The sequence below is a fragment of the Ctenopharyngodon idella genome, chromosome 5, assembly GCF_019924925.1.
Source record: "Ctenopharyngodon idella isolate HZGC_01 chromosome 5, HZGC01, whole genome shotgun sequence".
Lineage (NCBI taxonomy): Eukaryota > Metazoa > Chordata > Actinopteri > Cypriniformes > Xenocyprididae > Ctenopharyngodon > Ctenopharyngodon idella.
This window is the reverse complement of record NC_067224.1, coordinates 26,582,519-26,597,512: the sequence shown is the minus strand read 5'-3', so window position 1 is coordinate 26,597,512 and position 14,994 is coordinate 26,582,519. Positions and strand designations below refer to the sequence as shown.

Below are 14,994 nucleotides of genomic sequence, written 5' to 3'. Positions count from 1 at the left end.
GCGTACACACAACAGTCCAGAACATCCCTTACAAACATTTACCATGGTAACCAATTTCCCCCTAAAATATAACAGAACAACAAGACTGTAATTTAGTCAGAAGTGACTTTATTAAAGTGAAAGGAAGAGTATATATATATATATATATATATATATATATATATATACTCTTCCTTTCACTTTAATAAATATAAATATAAAATATATATATATACACTCTTCCTTTCACTTTAATATATATATATATATATATATACACCCTTCCTTTCACTTTAATATATATATATATATATATATATATATATATAGTAATGCCTGTAGTGTATATATGTAAAGTAATGCCTGTAGTAAAACTATGGTTACCGTTCTAAAGGTAGGCCTAATTGACTGTATGAGTGACAACAAATATAGCCAATAAAATGCATTTGCAGTGCATTTCACAGCAAAACCACATTTAGGTCATTGTGTTGTTTTTTGTGACATCATCTCGAATGACAGGGCCTGCGATATCTGATGATGTGAAGCCTATGTATGCAGTGATACAGTTTCTCTTTAAAATTTAAACCTCCCTCACATGTGTCACCTGTGAACTCGGCCTGTAACACCTGTTGTTTAAGAGGCCCTTGAGCCAGCACTGGTAATCATGTTTCATCTCTCCTTGTGTGTCAGGAAGACAGGAGGATCACATGAGGTAACTGCTTACTATGGTCTTTTAATTGCTTCATTACCACAGCTAGGTCTGTCCCATAAGAGAAGCATTTAATGATTTAGTCGAGCAGAAATATTGCTCATTGAAATGTGTAAGTGATTGCTCATTATGTGTCTTGGATGACGATATGCATACAGGAAAATTTTAATATGTACTGACAGCACTGATTATAATTGTCATACAATGTCTTCTTATTGGTGACTCTGAAATATTGCATAACAGTGGCCTTGAGATTACTGACCTTTCTAGCAGACTTCATTGCCCCGTAGCATGTTGAAAATATTAGAAAATAGAGCTCCTGGAAAGATGTACCTGTATGGAAAAATTGTACTGCTCCTTATCACAACTACTGTAAATAGAAGTCTCACCTTGAAGTCCTCGCATTTACAAGAACCTGTATGTTTATTCTAGAACGTGCATTCGTGTTAGCTGGGCCCTAACAGTTTTTTTTTTTTTTAGGCTGATTTAAGGTAAAGAAACCGAATGTTTGTTGACATTTTTTTATTGAATTTATTTGAATTAAATTTTAAAATATCAGTTGTAGCATCATTTGACATATAGTTTTGAAGATTTTGGTCTTTTCCTTTTCAAGTTGACACATAGAACATATGCTAACTTCAAGTCTGCCTGGGATACTTGTATCTCCCGAGTTGGGCATTCTTTATACAGCATGTCGTGCATTCAAGTCGGAAATATAACATGGAAAGTAGTCTAATTAAACAGAAGAAATATATTGTGAACAATCAACATAAATAACTACATTTAAATTCAAAATGATGACAATTATTAATTTCTATCACTTCTTTGTACATGGTATCACACAACTAAATGTGAATCAAAATTAACATTGAGTGATTAACACCTTGTGCTACAAACTTGCCTTCCACTCACTGATCTCTACATATAGATTATAGATATATGATTTTATCTATATTATAGGTCAGGTGTTACTACCATGTTTTAAATTAACACAAAAACTGACAGCTCCGGTGGAGAACAGTGACTGGATCTAAAACCTTCAGATGACACACAGCTCATCCCTCTCTGTAAGTTACCGAAAATGAAACCACACACGACACAAAGCCCGCAACACATAGAAGACACACGTTTGTGCAGTGCAGAGCGGCTCTCTCACACTGTATGACGTGACAGACAACTAGTTGTCCAATCTGGTTCTGTTCACACAGCGCATTTTCCAAGAATACGGTTGTGAGTTTATATGCGTGAGTTTGGTTATAGAATGTGTTGTCCCTCCTGTAAATAACTGAACTGTCTGTGAACATAACCATATTAAGGACTGACAACCGTATACTATTGCTGTGTGAACACTGCCAAAAGTACAAATATCCCATGTGCACTTGAAGGTGGCATAAAGGACTTTGGTATTATCTTTGGTATTATTATATATTAATAATAATAGGGGCTTTCGCACCATGTTGTTCTAGGAACTACCCACCAGGGTGGTTCCCCAAGAACTAATGTTCCCCTAGGGCCATTTTCCTGGTTGCATTCGCACCGCCAGTAGGAACTCTGAAGTGACGTAAACTGCGCTTGTTGTTGTGAATTTTATTTTGACAGCACCGAGAACAGCTCTGCCAGAGCCTGAGCACACAGTGCTCGCATTCTCCGTCTTCATTAGTTTACGATCTGTTTAACAGTCCTGTCTAATATGTTATTAGATAGAACTGTTATACAAAGAAAGTAGACAGTATGAAATTTTTTTAACTTTTGCCGTGTGGTCAATGCCTAGTGTCGCTAGCTGAGCAGAAATACATAATCATGTTTCTCTTGGTCCGCTCAAAGTCACGCTGGATTTTCTTAGCGTAAGGTTGAAAGGTCCTATCACTGTTTTCCATGTTTGTAGAGTTAGTGTGTGGAGTAAATATAGGCTGTGTTCACTGCTTTTTTAAAAATGGCGGGTGCTGGTGTTTCGCGTTCGATCAACCAATCAGTGTACACCTACATCACTGGTGTAGTTCCTTTTGTGCTGCTTTTACACTCTGATGTAGTCGTAATTTGCCTCACAACATAACATGCTCTGAACACACCTCGTAAGCACGCAGAAAATGGATATTTTTTGGATGTAATCACACCTTTGAATGATTACGAAATCGTGGCATCCGTAATAGTAATCGCAATTAGAAATTTGATTAATTGTGCAGCCCTAATTCGATCTTCAAAATTATACCTACAAGCTTAAACACAAGCCCAGCAAGGCATACTGAAGACATCCAGGAAGTGTTTGAGAGCCTTTGTGTTGTCAGAACTGTATTGTTATCAGATGGTCATGAGGGTCATCGTGATAGCGTCATGGAGCAGATCTGTAGTCAAGCGGCTAATGAAATAAGGGCAAAGGCTCTTGTAAGAGCACTGAAGCAATTCCCATCAATCCGTATCTCTACTGGGCAGCCCCTGTGAGCCTAGTGACTCTTCACACAGTGGGCCACAGGGTTTCCACCCGCTCTGGAGAGAATGAAGGGAAAGCGACACTGGTGACTGTGAAAGAGAAGAAGCGTGTCTCTTGCTGCTCTCCTCTATTAATAGTCTATAGTGGTGGAAGGTGATTGCAGTGGTGTAAAGCTAGATCTGCTGTCATCGGAGAGCTCTGGCAACCATGCGCACGTAGCCAACACAATGAAGTGTCTGGATAACGTGCTGTGCTAATGTCTGCCAAATCAACCTGCCAAATACGCCGTTACGGAGCCAGAGAGAGCAACAGTAAATGTGTGAATATGTTTTAGAGCCAGTGTATGACAACAGTCATTAGATTATGAATGATTTCTTAATAATTCCTTGGAATGATTGGAAAAGTAACTGTTCTAAGGTTAAGTCTGGTTAAAGGTATTGTTCACCCAAAACCTAAATTTCTGTCATCATTTATTCACCTTCATGTTGTTCCAAATTGTATGACTTACTTTCTTCTGCGGAACACAATAAAAAGATAATTCATTTTTAGGAAAATATATAGAAGAAAGGAATTAAAAAGTAGCTTTAGTAGAGGAGATTTCTGGGCTTTTAATTACAGGACAGCAAGGGGAGTGACAGGATATGATTTAAATGTGAACCCGTATCCCTGGCCTGAGCATGTGCACTACGTAATGCACCATTGCTCAAATACAAGAGATGAATTTGGAGTTAATATATTTACCTACATTTTTATCAGGCCATTAGTGGTCAATATATTGCAAGTCAAGCCAATGGAAAGACTTGTACAACTCAGGCAAATCTGCTTCATGCTGTGAAATATGCACAATTACCACATCCTACAGCACTTAAATGCAGAGAGTTGCAGACTCAGAATCTCTGGGTGGCCTCTGTATCAGCAATTTCTTATTTTCAGCTGATATCAGTCCAACCTGGCCCAAACGGTCATTTTATAAGAAATCCACATCAAAACATTTTGCAACTGAGCCAATACAATCTTCTATTGGTATAGCACAATTCTATTTCTCACAATATTACTATTACTCAAATATTTTAGAACCTTGTATTAATATTTTTATCTATTTGTAATGTATGTACACTACCGATCACATGATCGTTCAGAAATCATTCTAATTTGGTGCTGAAAAAAAGTGAGATTTCTTATTATTTAAGGGTTAGTTTACTTCAGAATTAAATTTTCCTGAGTAAATTAAATTTACTCACCCCCATTTCATCCAAAATGTTTAAGTCTTTCTTTCTTCAGTTGAAAAGAAATTAAGGTTTTTGAGGAAAACATTCCAGGATTTTTCTCCGTATAGTGGACTTCAACATGGTGCAAAGGGTTGAAGGTCCAATTTGCAGTTTCAATGCAGCAGGTTTTTTTTTCTTTTTTTTTTCGTTTCGCTAGATAAGACCCTTATTCCTCAGCTGGGTTTGTGTAGAGCCCTTTGAAGCTGCATTGAAACTGCAGTTTGGACCTTCAACTTGTTGTACCCTGTTGAAGTCCACTATATGGAGAAAAATGCTGGAAAAACCTTAAATTTTTTTTGACTGAAGAAAGAAAGACAAAAACATCTAGGATGATTCCTTGATGAATAGAAAGTTTAAAAGAACATTTATTTGAAACATAAATGCTTGAGCAGTGCAGCACTCTATGGAAAGAGAAACAAGCTCCAGCTCCCGTTTAGCAGCTCGATGAGGAGTTCAGGGTCTCTTGCACCAGAGAGGTACTGCTCTGTCAGGAATCCAAGGACTCGAGGGTATCATCAGCAGGCATCATGGTGTGGACAGGTAGGAAGTGGAGAGCACAGGAACGCCTAGAGATTGCTGAGTCCCGGCTGAGACACAGGGCTTTGGTGGGCACGGTAGCTACGAGCCAAGCAGGGTTAGGAGCTAACCCACAACCCTGCTATGACAAGGCCCATGGTAGGGACCACCACCAACTAGCCCTGAAGGAGGTGTGGGCTGGTGCTGAAGAGGAAAGGACCTGCAGGATGGTGGGCATGTGGCAGCAGGTGGCATGGACGAGGTGGGAGAGCATGCCTGAGAAGCAGATCTCTTGGACCGTGATCTGGCATGCAGATCAAGTTCTTGGTACAAGCGGTTTGTGATGTTCTTTCTAGCCCAGCAAATCTCCACACATGTGGTAGGAATGACTCCCCAGCGTTTCCTTTGTGTCCTGGTGGGGGTTCCCTAGAGCACATCTTAAGCAGCTGCCCAACAGCCCAGGGAGAGGGCCTCTAAAAGTGCTAAAGTCCATTGCAGAGTCCATCTACAAAGCTGTGGCCAACAACAAGCACTGCTGCCACCGGAGGAACATTACATTTGTCAGGGCTAGGTAGCAGCCACATTCACAGCCCAAGCAGCAGCTGGGCTGGTCTCCTCGGCTTCGGACGGGAAGCTTCAAATCAATCTAGGTAGGCATCTCAAGTTCCTGGTCCACATCGTGGCAACTGCGTTGAGGCCAGACGTGGTGCTAACATCAGCCACTTCGAAGCCGGTGCTCTTGATAGAGCTTACTGTTCGCTGAGAGGAACGCATTGAAGAGGCGAATGAACGGAAGCGGTCCAAGTATCAGGAGCTAGTGGAGGAGTGCCGAAGGGCAGGCTGTAAGGCATGCTGCAAGCCGATCGAAGTTGGTTGTAGAGGCTTCGCTGGTTGGTGACTGTGTAAGATCTACAGGCTGCTCGGCATTACTGGGGTTGCGAAGAGGAAAGCCATCAAGTCCGCTATGGAGGCTGCAGAAAGGGCCTCCAGATGGCTGTGGCTTAAGAGGAGTGATCTGTGGGCCAGTGCTGCTGTCTGTGTTTATTTATTCCAAAGTATTTAATTTCTGCCCTGTATGTTCGTATTTTTTTTTATTTTGACTAAGAATTTTCTATTCTGTGCATCATTTGTCTTCATATCATTTCCTATGGTTTAGTCAGTGAAGAAACAGCTTAGTGGGGGGTGAGAAAGTACTGCGAGATAAAGCCCTGCTGACTCTCCTCAAACAGCACTCTACATGTTCTTCTTGTGCTCAATAAAGAGGAGATTTTTTTCCCTCCTGTAACAAGGTTACTGGCTCATGCTTTTTTCCTTAAGTGGGTCAGTTGCCAGTTCATTCTATTGGTCCATTAATTAAAGCTGTTAACAGTAACATTATTTCAGAATTTATTTTGAGCAGAAATCACAATCCAATTATGATATTGTGGTGCATCATAATGCATTTAATCCATTTTGCCTTCCATCGCTCTTAGAGAGGATCTATGAACAACTGACGTGTCTGTGAGTCATGCGAGCGTCGATGGTCGTTTAGTTGAGAGGATGCTGATGATCTCTGTATGCTCACATACACACTTTCTCTTTCTTTCTCTTCATCTCACTGGGCTAATTTCAACGGGCTGGATCGAACTGATCTTGCTGTCATATAGACTTGTGGATCATTACTAAGAGACACGTTAATCAATCACTCTATCCTATGTGCACTTCTGAAGAACTCAGCTCCCTGTAGTTCTGTCACACTGATGCAGATTCTGAAGAAATTGCTGAGGCTTTCTATAGGATGCCTTGGATGTGTTCTGCTGATGTGTTAGTTTTACAGAAAGCAATAAAACCCCCCACCACCACCACACACAGTTATGTCATCTGCAGTGCTAAAACACGTTAAAGTGTAATGGTCTGCGTAAATTGCACTCGGTCACAGCGCCTCCCCCTCCTCCTTCTCTTCCTTGCGATGACTCACATAACTTCCCCTCCTTTTTTTTCTTCTACACTTCCTCTCTGCCTGCTTCCTTCTATGCATGTTTGATTTCTTAATCTTTTCTTCCATCTTTATTATGTTCTAATGTGCTTATTGCAGCCAATTGCAGTGGAAACTGTTTTAGTTAATAAAGACTGTATTAGTATAAAAGGATGACAGAAAGCCAGTGAGCCTGCCCGAATCTGGGTGTCGGTATCTGTATTTTTAAATATTTGTCTAATTAGGATATTTTTGGAAGCAGATAGTTAGTGGTGTTTGCTTAGACCTTAGAAATACCATTTCAGAGCAACCTTTCAGGCAACGAATAGAATGCCCTAGCAACTAAATAGCAACATGCTAAAACAATGCAGTACACCCTAGCAACCGCATAGCAACACCCTTGACACCATAGATATATACAGTATACATACAGTAGATACCTCATTAGCAGCTATTTCTATGGGCCGCTATATTACATTCGAGAGCAAGTTGACTGAGCGTCTACAACCGTAGTTAGATGCCTGAATATATCTGCAATACACTTTAGTGGATGATTTTGCTAAACTAACACAATACAAGGCGTCAGCTAACACAACATTAAAATGTGATATAAAAAAACTGAAAGGTTATCCCATTTCTTCTGGAATTTAAATCTCGGCGGTTTCACAACCAGAAACTGTGCAACGCTGTGTCATAATTGATTCTTACTGTGATTGATGATACGCTGACTGTTCCAAGATGGCGGGTGCGCCGTCGTGTCTGGAGCTGTCGAATATGGCATGTACTGTACGTACTTGTGCTTTGTAAGTGCAAGTACTACAACCCAAAAAATCTAGTTGTATCTTATTTCTTCCATATTGTGACATATAGAACATCTGAGTGAAACGGATTATAGAAAAAGGAAAAAAATTCTATATTGTGACATACATATGAAGAAAAGGGACGGGACTTGATACTAACCATCAGTTGTTGATTGGATGGAGGCAGATCTTAACGCAAGCTTGTAGTCGAAGAAAGGGGTGGGGTTTAAGTGGACTAAATGATTGGAGAAGTCCATCATAGATTACCAGAGAAAAGTCTGTCATTTCACTGGAGGATTGTGAAGACAGATGAGAACAAAAATTGGTACTAGGCAAAACATGTAAAACAATAATCCGGTCATTTTAAAACAATAATCGCTATTAGGCAAATTTTCTGTTTTTAGGGCATCTCTAACTTGTTCACTCCCAGACAATGCTTGACCTTCTTTTGCAATGAGTGATAACATCCATTCTGCTAGGGAGAATGCAGTCACATGATCTGAGAGGAGGTTGTGTCCCTCAATGGTTTATGGGAGGTTAACTGAGAGCAGGGTGTTTTGGAATGTCATTCAAACTCTTTGCACGATGTGTTCACTGACACTTGCACACTTCCTTCAGTTATTTTTGGGCTCAATACAATTTCCAGGAATCGTCAGTCATTGCTGAGTGTGTGTTTGTCTCTTGCATGTGAGAATATGTTTTTTTCACCAGTGGGCATGTTTTATGAGAACTGCAGAGCAACCTCTCTCTTGCCAGCTCCAGGGTCTAGCATGGGATTGGGAGTGTGTCGCAATGGTGTTAAGACTTGGGATAGAGCAGAGAATGAAGATGATGGGCTGCTAAAGATGTGATGTGAATGCTGTTATATACAGTTCAAGGAATGTTTTGGTCATCATTAAGATGCAGAAATGTAATAAGAAATGAAAAGAAAAGAAGAAAACAAATCTTTACAAAAAAAAGAGAAAATACTAGAATATAGCGATAAAAAGAATTTTCTTTTCTAAATGATCCTAAGTGATGGAGCTAATGTAGTTTTCTCAAATGAAATTGACACTTGAACAAGCAAAGTTACAAGTGAAAAAGGAAGGAGTCGCTACTCATAAAGTTCTATCGGCCATATGGAAAAGGCCGATATTTGAAAATCGCAATTGAATTGTGGATAAAAACTTGTGATTTGACTTGAAATTTGTGCCTGGCAGATGATAAAACAAACGAAAAAATCCCTTAGACATACACTGCCAAAAGTTTGAGGTCAGTAAGAAATTTTATTCTGTAAGAATGCATTAAATTGTTCAAAAGTGACAGTAATGACATTTATTAAGTTCAATTGTTTCTATTTCAAATAAATAGAAATCCCCAGAACAGAGCTGCCTTTCTGCATCAGTTTATCCAGTCTGTTTGGCCCTGTTTACACCTGGTATTAAGATGCGTTTTGGTCGATCGGATCACAAGTGGACAACGCTGAATACAGGAATAAACAGGGTCTAAAATGTTTTGAGCTTGTCCACTTTCGACCATTTCCAGAGGTAGTCGAAAACACGTGAGCTTATTTTGTCCAATAGATTGAAAGATTTGAAGAAACCCATACATACCTGCCTATAGACCCTCCCCTCGAAGAAATCAGGACATCAGGAAGTGGTTGAAAGTGGAGAAAAGAGACAGATTAAAATACCATGTGTAAACGGGTATGTGTCTCCCTTGTCTACTTGTGATTTGATAGACCAAAATGCATCTTAATACCAGATGTAAACAGAGCCTTTATGTCACTGTTTCTAATGTAACTTCCTCAACACACAACAGCATACAGAAGTACTGCTGCCACTACAGACACGTTGAAGAAATGGAGCATTTCACCCTCAACTCCAAAAAGATCTTAGCCTCCTTAGGAAATAAAGACAGCTTTGGCCTTTTTTATGTACCATCTTGTATTAGTGGCCCAACTCATATTAATATCAAACCATTTTTTTTCTCCTCTGCTTTTTATGAATTTGTTTTCTTTTTGGATAAATTCTCTTATCTCTCATCTGGTATTTCTTTTTGTCATTGCCTCACTTTTCCCATACCCCTTTCTCAGTCTTCTTTGCCTCTTTCTTTTCCTCTCTCTTTCTTTCTCTCTCCTCTCTCTCTCTCTCTGCAGGTTTAATGTCTCTCTCTTTTTGCTCCGCATGGTAGTTCCTTACCCTGGCTTCGTGTTCTCAGTTCTGACCCACTTACATCCATTTGTGTCCAGTCTGTCCCCTGCAGGGTGGGTGAAGCTAATTTAAGATCTCTGCTTTTACCCCTCCAAACCTCCTCCCCCCAACTTTCTCTCTCTTTTTTTCTATCGGCTCTGGTAGGGTCTGAGTATGAAATCACAGCTCTAGAGGGGTTGGTTTTTTTGTGATGGAGTGAATATGGTAATTGATGTTTGGTCTGTGAGCTGAATGTGTATCTCTCCCTCCCCCTAGTGACTCGGTCACCTGAGTTTGGATTCAGCCAATTACTTGGTTTGCTTGACTATCAGACCATCAGCCCCCACAAAGCCTGATAAATGTAGCCAGCAGACGTTGGACTCTTTTATCACACACACACACACACACACACACACACACACACACACACACACACACACACACACACAGTACTAGGGAGACCATAGTGCCCCGTATCTGTAAAGAGGAAATCCTTTTTTTCAGATTCAGGTTTGTGCAGGGATGTTTTTATTATTATTCTCTCTTATCAAACATTAAATTTATTAGAATTGCCATAACCTGCATAGGCCTCATACTGTATTAGTTTTACTTTTTAACATGACTTAGACTGAATTAGAACATGTGCAATTGTGGTTTCCAAATTACCAAATTGAATTATGATGATTTCATGCTCTCGGCAGCCAAAAATTCAGTGCATCTGTGTTTTTGCTGTCATATAAACGACCAGTCAGTTCACGAACCTTAAGTACACAAAACTTTATTTCAAGATTGACTTCACTAAAAGTAATGAAAACTTGCAGTTTAAGTGAGTCAGATGTTGATTCACTAAATGCTCTGACTGATTCAGTTAGTTTATTCAGTGAAAGTTTGACTGACATCTGGTTACTTGTGAGCCTTTTTGAGTAATTACTTAAAAGAACCACACAAAAGAGTCATTTGCTCTTGAATCGGACTACATTGATCACATATGTGATTTTTTTTATTTTTTTTAAATGGATTCAGTTCAAAGTTCCTGACAAATAGTATTGCTATTTATTAGGATGTGCACTATACTAAGGTTAAGGTTATTATGTAGGTTAAGGTTAGGGGTTAGTATTTGTTTCAGCATTGTGTAGACAATCAGCACTGTGACTGACATGACCGATGAAATATTTAGAATCAACAGTAAGGCAGGGTTTGCACTTAACTTGTATGAGGGTAAAATCACATTATCATGTTGTATATTTTTGAATAACTATAAATAACTGACTAATATGAATAATTTGTGAGTCAGACTACATATATTTTATTGACATTTAGCATCCCACCAGTTAAGATCCACTGCCTTAGAAACACACTCATGCACACACATACACTTCTGCTGGAAAATATAAAAGTAAAAGTACAGACACAATAATTTCCACAAACACATTGTGTATCTGTGTCAAATGTCTGACCGGCTCTGAACTGTGGAGTGCTTCTTACAGTTTCTCTGAGAGGTCAGAGCTTTGACATTCCATTAGAGATGTGCAACAGATACCGGGTTACCAGAGCAGTAACACACACAGAGAGACAGGGTTCTTGCTCTCTGTGTGTCTTCTGCTTCTCCTCTTTGTCCCTTCATGCCTTTTACTGTCCCATTCTTTCTGAGAGTCAGCAATGCTTCAATAGTGTGGTGGAATTTGAATCAGTGTTTCGTAAGCAGCTAAGTGAGGAATCTCTGCCTTTCTCTGGCTGTGTTTTGTGAGGCTTTAGGCTTTTGTTAGGCCTCTACTTGAGCCTTGGTTAAATTAGAGCTCCTCAGAATGGCCTGACAGACTCACAAGAGGCTCTGGGCTCCTTTCAGGCCTGAGATATTTCACACTCTCTGTCTGTCTGTATGTCTGTCTGTCTGTCTGTGTCTGTCTGTCTATCTATCTATCGTTCTATCTATCGTTCTATCTAATGTTCTATCTATTCAGCAATCAACTGCAACAATTAACATTTTGTCAGAACCTCTAGTAACTTACGTTATAGTTTGGTTGTCTATTTAGAATCATGGGAGAATCGTGATCTCTATTAAAAAAAACAAACAAACAAAAAATATATATGATTCTCAGTTTACCCAAAATCGTGCAGCTCTACATTCTTGTAAATTACAGTTTTTCTCAGTTGCTTTGGAGCATTTCTCAGATCACAGCTGAAATTCTCAAAACTTGATCAACCTCCACATCATCTAGTCACTTGTGCACATCATACAAGCAATTTGTCATTCTTTTGAACAAATTGCAAATGTTTTTGTACAGTCATGCAGTTGATTATGTACAATTGTCTGCTGTTTCCTACATTATCAATTGCTTATGTCATTTTGATCAAAATATAACATATGGTTCTCTGTTGAATAGTCTTACCCATCAAAAAATCTAGGCATTAGCTCATTGCGCAAGTAATTAAATGCAAAATGGTTCAGCTAGTTGTCATAAACTGTCAAACATACTGTATTTTCTATACATTTCTATTAGAGATTTTTTTAAAAAAATGTGTCCTGAATTGATGAATCCTCTGAGAAGACTCTGAATTTTGAATTTGACTAATGAAGGGTAACGTAAAGCATTAGATCATCCAATGATCAACCAGTTCTCTAAAATAGCTCAGATGTCATCTTATGAAGCTTCATTTGGGAAGAGCACAACACCGTGTTACAAATACTGACAATAGAAGAACAACAAGGAAACAAACAGGGTCAACAGCCGGGAAGAAGAAGAGGAGTAAAAATGTGTGGTGGAAGGGTACAGAGCCAAAACAGTGGAAGAGGTCAAGATTGTAGACATGTTTCTGATGAAATAAGGGCCACTATTGTTCTCAAACATGACCTTACAATGGCCGAGGCGGGTCAAAAAGTACAGCCGAATGTCCTCAGTCATTCAAATGTTTGTAGACAAAAGGCTTGTAATAAGACAATGTTCACTATATTGTACTACTGTATACTTACTGTAATGCTATTTTACAGTAGTCCAATTGCATTTTACATTATACAGTAAATATACTTTATAGAGAAATAATGTAACACAAACGTGCATTTGTACTGTTGAAATTATGCCATACAGATAAAGTGCAGTCTTGTGTATTTTCAGTCATTGTCATCAAAAGCCATAGTTTACATCTGAAAATACTGACAGAGTTCACTGTTACACTGACAACGTGGCTAAACATTTTGACTATCTTGTTTGTGAACAATGACACAAGGACTTGTCATTCTGATGGCACTGATATGTTCATTGACAAAAATATTTACTTTTGAGTGATGAACTAAGGGTTTTGAGCAAGTTACAGGCTTTTGCAGGTAATCCATTGTGTGCTGCTGTTTGTACGAATTGTTTTGAGAAATGCACATAATGGATTGCCAATATTAAGGATGATCTGAGAAATGCTCCAAAGTGACTGAGAAAAACTGTATTATACATGCATTTTTTAAGAGTTTGTATTTATCGAGATAATATTTGTACTGTACTTTTAAATATGTATTTGTCAGTTTGTGAAATGATTCTTATTTGTCAACTACTCTTTTACTCAAGTTTATTAATACAATTAATTCTGTATTCAAAATGCTTGCAGATGCCAATAATCTTAAAATGGAACGCTGTTAACTGATTGATCTTCTTATGTGATACATCAGTCTCTCACTAATGTAGATCCTTATGAAGCCTTTGAGGTCAGGGGTGTTGCAGAGAACAAAGTAAACAAAGCTATTTCAGCATTTATAATACTGTGCTTTTTTTCTTTTGCTTGTTTGAGGAATGTTGTGTTTCCATAAGGATATGCCTCAATACTTTGTTGTTTGATAATGGGACTGTAAGTCCCAAGACTCTTCCTGATCTCTCTGTCAGGGTTTACATCACGCTCAGTCTGTTCTCTCTCTCTCTCTGTGACACTGGCTGGATTGTTTGAGTGTTGTTGTTTGGATAGCTGACACACAATAGTCATTAACCTCCATTCTCTGCCCACTCAGTATGCAGCTGCATATAGTAATGTAAAGCTCACGGGTGCTCAGTGTTTTTCTCTCTTACACACAACTGATCTATGTTGATTTACAATACATCATTCACTGTTCATGTGACTTCATTCACAGTACAGCTATCCTACACACATATATGCTTAAAAATAATGCATCTTCATTTTGCCATACTGGAAATATGTATTAATGACTTAACAATATTATTAATAATTTTCTTTTTCTCTTTCTCCTCTTCTTGTTGGTCTGTCTTTCTGTGATTTTACTTTTTCTCTTGTGTGTCTTTTTTCCATCATGTACTAACACCTTCATCTTATTTCCTGTCTCCCCTCCATGTTTTGGTTGCTCTTGTCTTCGTCGCTCATGGTAGGACGCAGGCGGAGATGGCCCATACGTGTCGTGGCACCATCAACCTGGCCACAGCGCACATCGACACCGAAGACGCCTGCAATATTGTTCTGAGCAGCGGGGGGCGCACTTACCATCTGAAAGCCAGCACAGAGGTGGAGAGGCAGAGATGGGTCACAGCACTGGAGCTAGCCAAGGCCAAGGCCATCCGAATGATGAACGATCAGTCCGGTAAGAGTGGGAAGACTCTGATGAACATAAATGTTTGTTTTTTTAGGTTCAGCTGAAATAGATCGTTGCGACACTAATTACACAAAATTGTGTTCGGCTTTCACAGTTTTTCTCAGTCGCTTTGGCACATTTCTCAGATCAGAACTGAAATTCTCAAAACTACTTGTTCAACCTCCACATCATCTAGTCACTTGTGCGCATCATAAAAGCAGTTTCTCATTCTTTTGAACAAATTGCAAATGCTTTAGTACATTCAGGCAATTGATTATGCACAACTGTCTGCTATTTCGTACATTATCAATTGCTAATATCATGTTGCTCAAAATGTATTATATGGTCCTCTGTTGAATAGTCTTACCCCTCAAAACATCTAGTCATTAGTTCATCGCACAAGTCATTAAATGCAAAATGGTTGACCTAGTTATCACAATGCTCAATCATGACCTTACAATGGCTTATGTGGGTCTAAAGGTGCAGCTGAATGTTTGGAGAAAAACCTTTTCCTCAATCATTCAAGTATTTCATAGACATAACAGGTATGTATTTCAGCAATGTGCACTGCACTCTAATATGGTATGCATGCTATAATCTTAATATTA

The 14,994-nt window shown here is 39.0% G+C and overlaps 1 protein-coding gene across 1 annotated transcript in view; it reads left to right on the top strand.

Moving 5' to 3' along the window:
• The window catches only part of osbp2b (oxysterol binding protein 2b), a 68,437-nt gene that overhangs the window by 1,277 nt on the left and 52,166 nt on the right, over positions 1-14,994 (top strand). Inside the window, exon 2 of the mRNA XM_051895222.1 lies at positions 14,187-14,395. Within this exon, the coding sequence (XP_051751182.1) occupies positions 14,187-14,395 (209 nt within the window). The remainder of the gene's footprint in view (positions 1-14,186; positions 14,396-14,994) is intronic.